Below are 8,591 nucleotides of genomic sequence, written 5' to 3'. Positions count from 1 at the left end.
TCAGCATTGCAGCTGAGCAGATCTATGTAGTGTGTGGCTGCAGGAGATTGGATGTGTGGCTGCACACTACATAGATCTGCTCAATTGCAATGCTGATTATTTTTTTTATACAAAGCACCAGTAGCTTCATATAGTGTTCATAGTTTTAATGTAGGATCAAATAGCTCAATGAGTAGGGTGTGTGATTAGAATTCAACAGGTTATAGGTTTGAATCCTGGGTATGGCAGTATTTTCAATACTGCCATACCCAGGATTTAATAAAGGGTATTGTAACTGAATAACAACGAGCTCTCAAGTTAAGTACATGAATGTGGTATAAAGAGGATTCTTGTTAAATGTGTGTGTAATATATACTGTATATATAATGTGGGAATGGGCATCATAACATGGGCTTTCTCTTTGTATCAATCTTGTCATGCCCCTTCCCCATGAGGCATGTACCTTATGCCCCTATTGGAAAAATGAGGAGGGGGCCAATTCTCTCTATGGCACAAGGCACCAAAAAGTGTAGTTACGGCTCTGGGCGCTACTGTGTGGTGTAATTTGAATAATGGAGACTACTGTGCAGCGGACTATAAATTGGTATTATTTTGTGGCCACGCCCCTTCCCCATGAAGCCTCGCTCCTATATTTTGCCTTATTCAAAATATGAATGGGGGGGGGGGGGGGGGGTGACGATGATATTTCCTGCACACAGCGCTAAAATGTCTAGTTACGGCACTGCCTATATGCGCGGACTCGTACTGCTACATCTGAGAGGCGTGTCATGAAAATGACTTTTGTTTGTACATTGTGTTCTACAAGAGGTTCCATATACTGTAAGTGGCCACGAGAAACTTTCTTTAAAATGCATGTAGCCATAGGGATCACTGTGCCTTATAACCAATGCAGGGAAATGGCACTGATGATCCCATTTGAATGTATGTATCTCTGATTTCTTCACCCCCCCCAAGAATGTAACAGCTACATAATGGGGATGAGGTGCAATCAGGGAGTTTGCTGGACTATTCAGGGAGTGAGGGAGATTGCTGCTATTTCAGGGAGTCTCCTGCAGAATGAGGGAGGGTAGGCAACTAGGGGCTTAGTACACATTCATTGTCACACTTCAATGATATACAGTATCTCTATTTTGCCAGTATTCCTATGCTGTGCTACTGTATCTATAAATCCACAAATACACCAGTATTGAAGTTATAAACACTCCTTATTGTTTCTGCCTGTAATGAAAAGTGCTATTTAAAAGCCAAAGCAGTTAATACATATAAGTGATCCTATTCTGCAGTACTGTTTCTAGGCAATTTGGCTCCCAGTGCGAGATTTAAAAATGCCATAAAAAAAATGCGCCCCCCCCCCCCACATAAATATAAAAAAGAAAGAATCTGTGCGCACCTGAGGTGCGCGTGCTCCCGGCAAAGGGGCATTTCCTTGTTAAAATGGACATGGTCTCATTATGGGCGTAGCCTCATCTGGAAAGACTACCTTATACCCCAGTTTTTGACCCTGCACCAACAGATTACGGCCACCACAGGGAAAAAAAAAATTCTACTATATTAAGCCCTTCACAGTAATGCCCCATGCACCATATTATGCCATAAACTGCAAAGCCCTTGATACATTAAATCCCCATTTTATACATTACGGCAGGCAAGAGTCCCCATTTTACACATTACGGCAGGCAACTATCCCCATTTCACACATTACGGCAGGCAAGTGTCCAAATTTTACACATTATGGCAGGCAAGAGTCCCCATTTTACACATTACGACTGGCAAGTGTCCCCATTTTACACATTACGGCAGGCAAGAGTCCCCGTTTTATACATTATAGCAGGCAAGAGTCCCCATTTTACACATTACGGCAGGCAAGAGTCCCCATTTTACACATTACAGAAGGCAAGTATCCCCATTTTACACATTAAGGCAGGGAAGTGTCCCCATTTTACACATTACGGCAGTCAGAGTCCCCTTCTACAAAGAAAGAGAGTGAGAGAGAGAGAAAGAGAAAATTATACTTACATTTGCAGCGGTCCTCCCGCTTTCCATTCTTTGGCCCGTGCCGGCCTGCCTCTCCCACCTCCTAGATTGCTGGCAGGCTTCCCGGGCGGCTCCCCATCCTCAGTACTCTGCTCGGTGGGTGGAGTTTTGTGTAATAATGACGCATTTGCAACGTGATGTCATGACGCAAACGTGTCATTGCATGAAACTCCGCCCCCCCCCGAGCGGAGTAGTAATGACGTGGAGGAGGGGGAGCAGCAAACTGAGCCACCTAGAGCTGTGGCGGGTTCCCCGTGCGAATGCACGCCTCTCCCGCCGCAAGAAATGGCTCTGCTATTCTGTTCTACATTATTTTATTTCTAAAGTCATCCTTTGCTGCCTATGTGATCATACATCACAAATATTATGTACATTGTATCTACACTCATTGGAGGGCTTGGACTGGGCACATGGTACTACTGTATGTGCCCCCTGGCTCGGTACAATTATGCAGCACTATGGGATGCTGCTGTGCTGAGCATGCATATACTATACTTGACAGCCAGGAAGGATCCTCTGCCTGCCACACAACTGTCAGTGTCCGGCTATGGTTTCTGCACGCTGCTGAGTGCATCAGCTAACATGAGAAATGGCTGGCCTGGCAGATACAAACAGGACCTTCATCAGGAACTGCTGTGCTTGTGTACACAGGAATTACATTTTCTGTTACAACCTGCCAGCACCGTCTAACGAATGCCTCATCCACTGAAACCTTTACACCCACCCCTCCATCCCAGCCAGTTAATCCCATTACCAGGCATAGATGTGGCCACACACATAGTAGGGCAGACGGGCTTCATGGACTAATCCACCTCAACACAACTTCACATTGCGACGCCGTAGTCTGGACAGACAGCACTAACAGCTTCTTACAGAAGCCTGCTCTTCCTTTAAAATGCTCTCCACACAGCATCACAAATCAGGAAGTAAGAACAGCCAATGCCCGGGTATTTGGAAGAATACAACCTGCACTCTGCAGATAGGTGGATACCCTAAAGCAGAGGGTGGCTACAGTAAGTGTTCTGACTGTTGATTCTCATACTTGCTGCCTGTATATCCTCCTGGGGGTTGCTGAGCCTCTTCAACTGCCAGCAGAGCCACTGATCTCACACTGCAGGTGGGTGACAGAATATGATTCCAAGCCCCCACCCTACCCACTGTGTCCAAATTGTCTATATAAGCTTGTAGACCTTTCACAGTGCCTTTGTCATCCTCCTGGAGACTCCTGCAGATAAGGTTGAGGCTAAATTCTACCAGGCTAAAGGACCTCTGGCGTCACTACCACGTGATGCATGACAGTAGGGGGAGGAGCAATGTCGGAACATGGGATCCAAACTTTACCCTTGTAGTCTTGCTTTACGTGCCACACTTCAGGCTTGGTGGCACACATTGCTCTCCACTAAGTAACTAAACGGAATAGATGTTAACGTGGATGGTGTAACTGCTAACCCAGTGACCTTGCTAATCCCCCTGATGTCATGGGTCACATGGTTGTGACTTCAGAAGTCTTTTAGCCCACTTGGATATAGCATCTACCCTGCAGATAATGACCACACAAGCACTTTCACACATCAGTGAGGCATAAGGAGGCACCACTGTGTTATGGACATATGAGGCACTGTGTTAAGAGCATATGGGGCACTACTGTGTTAGGGGCATAAACAGTAATACTGTGGATAAAGGGTCACAACTGTGGGGGTATATGGGGTTCTATGCATTTCTATGTACACCGGCATCGCCGCCATTTTCACTTTGGCATTGGAGAGTGTAGAGAGAGGATGTGTGTCTCCATCCTCAGTGTCCTGCATCAGTTCAGTGTTAATGTCTTGTCCTGCATCAGTCCAGTCACAGTGGTTGTGTTGTCTGGTGCCATATGTCCAGTGCTGCTGTATAAGTCCAGTCCAGTGATGCTGTGTTGTGCTGCATCAGTCCAGTGGTGGTGTCTTGTGCTTCATCAGTACAGTCACAGTGGTGGTGTCCTCTGCTGTCATATGTCCAGTGCAGCTGTATAAGTCCAGTCCAGTGGTGCTGTGTTGTGCTGCATCAGTTCAGTGGTGGTGTATTGTGCTGCATCAGTCCAGTCACAGTGGTGGTGTCCTCTGCTGCCATATGTCCAGTGCTGTTGTATAAGTCCAGTCCATGGCTTTGGTGCTGTGTTTTCCTGCATCAGTCCAGTGGTGGTGTCCCTGTGCTGCTGTATATGTCCAGTGGTACTACCGTATATGTCCAGTGATACTGCCGTATAAGTCCATTGATACTACCATATATGCCCAGCAGTACTGCCATATAATTCCAGTGATCCTGCCATATAATTCCAGTGATCCTGCTGTAAAATTCCAGTGATACTGGCGTATAAATCTAGTCCAGTGGTACTGCCGTATATGTCCAGTGGTACTGCCGTATAATTCCAGTGATCCTGCCATATAATTCCAGTGGTACTGGCGTATAAGTCCAGTCCAGTGATACTGCCGTATATGTCCAGTGCTACTGCCATATAATTCCAGTGTTCCTGCCATATAATTCCAGTGGTACTGGCGTATAAGTCCGGTGATCTTGCCGTATAATTCCAGTGGTACTGGCGTATAATTCCAGTGATCCTGACATGTAATTCCAGTGATCCTGCCGTATAAGTCCAGTGGTACTGGCTTATAAATCCAGTCCAGTGATACTGCCGTATATGTCCAGTGGTACTGCCGTATAAGTCCAGTCCAGATGTGCTGCCATATAAGTTCAGTGGTGCTGTCCTGTACTGTATATTATTTACTCCAAATAAAGGGGTTAATAATATTTAATCCAAATAATTTTCACAAGGTTTGCCCTGTGTGGTGTAGAGGTACACTCTCCTGTACCGCATTTTGTTATATAACTCCAGAAAAAAAATGAAGAACAAAAATTTGGAGGATAAAATAGGAAAATATCAAGAACCACTTCCAACTAGTGCTGAAGCTGCTGCCACTAGTCATGACATAGATGATTAAATGCCATCAATGATGTCTGCCAAGGCCAATGCCCAATGTGATAATAGAGGGCATGTAAAATCCAAAAAGCCAAAGTTCAGTAAAAAGACCTAAAAAAAGAAATTTAAATTGTCTGAGGAGAAACGTAAACTTGCTATATGCCATTTACGACACAGTGTGGCAAGGAACGGCTAAGGCCCTGGCCTATGTTCATGACTAGTGGTTCAACTTCACATGACGATGGAAGCCCTCATCCTTCTGCTAGAAAAATGATAAGAGTTAAGCTGGAAAAAGCACAGCAAAGAACTGTGCATTCTAAGATGGTATCACAAATCCCCAAGGAGAGTCCAATTGTGTTGGCGGTTGCAATGCCTGACCTTCCCAAAACTGGACGGGAAGAGGTGGCTCCTTCCACCATTTGCAATCTCTCTGCAGGTACTGGAAGGAGCACCCACAGTACAGTTTCTGATATTCAAATTAAAGATGTCACTGTTGAAGTACAGCAGGATGAGGATATGGGTGTTGCTGGCGCTGAGGGGAAAGTTGATGATGAGGATTCTGATGGTGATGTGGTTTGTTTAAATCAGGCACCGGGGAGACACCTGTTGTCCGTGGGATGAATATTACCATTGTGATGCCTGTGCAAAATACCAAAAAAAGCTACTTCTTCGGTGTAGAGTTATTTCTCCACAAATCCGGACAACAGGTGTCAAGCCGTGTGTTGCCTCTGTCAATCTGTAATAAGTAGGGGTAAGGACGTTAACCACCTACAGATGTAGCCACCTTCATCTTGACCGATTCTCCACCTAGACGGCCGTTTAGTCACGCTAGGGCGATAGCTGAGTTTAATCGCAGGCAGACGCGTTGAGGCGATCTAGATACTCAGCATGCATTACACATCTCCACCACTGGGTGGCTAATGCTCCACTAATCCAGTACTTTCGATCGTACAGTATAGCGGCGGATTGATCTACAGCTCTGGCAATTGGTCAGTGACTACTGTAATGTCAATACTGTAGGCGTAACGGGAGGCGGTGGAAAGAGATGGTGACCTACTGTATGGAGACGCAACTACAGTAATTGTGTAAAAGGAAGAATGTACAATACAATGTATGAACACACAATACAATGTATAAACACCGTGCTTTTAAAATACATGTACAGTAAATGAGCGTCTGAGTTCCCTAAGGCATAATGGGTATGGGCTAGCGGGAGACGATGGGAAATACCGTGCTTTACAAATTACTACTGTAGGAACATCCTCCCTTATACGTCACCTGCAACGCATTCATCAGAAGTGAGTGTCAAGTTGTGAAACTTTGGGTAAGAGCATAAGCAGTCCATTGACACCTAAATCCTTTCTTCCTCTTGTACCCAAGCTCCTGCAAGCCACACCACCAACTCCCTCAACGTAAACTTCCTCCTCAGTCAGGAATGTCAGTAGTCCTGCATGCCATGTCACTGGCAAGACTGAGGAGTCCTCTCCTAACTGGGATTCCTCCGGAGGATCCTTGAGTGGTACGCCTACTGCTGCTGATGCTTCCGCTGCTGCTGGGAGTCGATTGTCATCCCAGAGGGGAAGTTGGAAGACCACTTGTACTACTTCAACTAAGCAACTGACTGTTCAACAGTCCTTTGTGAGGAAGATGAAATATGACAGCAGTCATCCTTTTGCAAAGCGGATAACTGAGGCCATGGCAGTTATGTTGGTGTTAGTCGTGCGTCCGGTATCTGCCATTAGTTCAGTGGGACTTAAAGAATTGTTTGAGGTAGTGTGTCCCCGGTACCAAATCCCATCTAGGTTCCACTTCACTAGGCAGGCGATACCGAGAATGTACAGAGACGTCAGAAAAAGTGTCCTCAGTGTCCTAAAAAATGCAGTTGTACCCACTGCCCACTTAACCACGGACATGTGGACAAGTGGAACAGGGCAGACTAAGGGCTGTATGACTGTGACATCCCACTGGGTAGATGTTTGGCCTCCCGCAGCAACAACAGCAGTGGCACCAGTAGCAGCATCTCGCTAATGAGAACTTATTCCTAGGAAGGCTACGCTATATTTCACCGCTTTCCGTAAGAGGCACACCACTGACAACCTCTTACGGAAACTGAGAGACATCATTGCACAATGGCTTACCCCAATTAGACTCTCCTGGGGATTTGTGATATCGAACAACGACACCAATATTGTGCGTGCATTACATCTGGTCAAATTCCAGCACATCCCATGTTTTGCACATACAGTTATTTTGGTGGCGCAGAATTTTTTTTATAATGACAGGGGCGTGCAGGAGATGCTGTAGGTGGCCCAAAAAATTGCATGCCACTTTTGGCATTCAGCCACCACGTGCTGAAGACTGGAGCGCCATCAAACACTCCTGAACCTGCCCTGCCATCACCTGAAGCAAGAGGTGGTAATGACTTGGAATTCAATACTCTATATGCTTCAGAGGATGGAGGAGCAGTAAAAGGCCATTCAAGCTTATACATCCATCTACGATATAGTCAAAGGAGGGGGAATGCACCTGACTCAAGCACAGTGGAGAATGATTTCCGTCTTGTGCAAGGTTCTCCAACCATTCAAACTTCCCACACGTGAAGTCAGTTAAGAAACTGCCAGCTTGAGTCAGATCAGAATTCAGCTATTTCCTATTTTTCTAACCTTCAAAAGGAAGGTGAAAACAGCAAGATCCTGCCAAAAATGGACCTAACAAATCAATTGATTTTAATTAGTGTATATCTAATCCAATCTAAACCGAGAGGGAAAAAAAGAAAGAAAGAGGAGGGAGGGAAAGCTTGAATATCCACCCCCTCACCATTATCCTTTATTAGGAAAACACACATGCGTCTAATACATGGATCAAACACAAACGTGAAATACAGATACGGATAAGCTGTCCATACAGATTCACACAGGAAAAAAACCTAAGGGTCAATTAGATAATAACCAATGATTTTAAGTATGGTATCAGTACTGAACTACAAACTGTATCACCTGTCCTCTGTGATAGTTTAAAAAATTGTGATATCATTTGTTGCTCACATGCTAACAGGCTTATAGTGAATCCAATATATACTGATTAGAACTCATAAATGAGGCACAATGTGTGTTCAAAAATCACCCTTAAATGTCACTTTTTTTGTACATAACACTTGGCACTATAGAAAGTCTGAATTAGAGACTGAGAGGTTAACACATTAAAGGATTACGTGCCTATCAGTCTGACCAAAAAAATATACATATCAGAGATTAAATGAAGCCCTCTTCTAAAAGGTATAAAGAAAATCCTTACTTTCCAAACAGACAGCCAGTGGTACTCCAGTGTCCTTGCAATGGACCATGGGAGCAAAATTCAAACTTTTATAGGGGAAGTCATCTGACATCATTTCCCCAATTAAACTAATGTGCATAAGGCATGTGCCAATCTCCTCCACACACCAGCCAATCAATCAATCAATCAATCAATCAATCAATCAATCAATCAATTAACTGATCAATAAACATGTGAAACTGAATTAGTATTTGAGCCATTTTTACTGCAGTGAGATATATAAACCATAAATGATCTGTGTGCTACTAGTGCAGTAATAATATAGTGT

The 8,591-nt window shown here is 44.7% G+C and overlaps 1 protein-coding gene across 1 annotated transcript in view; it reads right to left on the bottom strand.

The window, feature by feature from the left end:
- Window positions 1-8,378, bottom strand: part of LOC134910925 (nicotinamide N-methyltransferase-like) — a 72,310-nt gene extending 63,932 nt beyond the window's left edge. The window contains exon 1 of the mRNA XM_063919314.1: window positions 8,285-8,378. Coding sequence (XP_063775384.1) covers window positions 8,285-8,378 — 94 coding nt within the window. The remainder of the gene's footprint in view (window positions 1-8,284) is intronic.
- Between the last annotated feature and the right edge of the window lie 213 nt (window positions 8,379-8,591).

The sequence above is a fragment of the Pseudophryne corroboree genome, chromosome 4, assembly GCF_028390025.1.
Source record: "Pseudophryne corroboree isolate aPseCor3 chromosome 4, aPseCor3.hap2, whole genome shotgun sequence".
NCBI lineage: Eukaryota > Metazoa > Chordata > Amphibia > Anura > Myobatrachidae > Pseudophryne > Pseudophryne corroboree.
The sequence above is the reverse complement of the archived record's forward strand: the minus strand, read 5'-3'. Positions and strand labels throughout refer to the sequence as shown.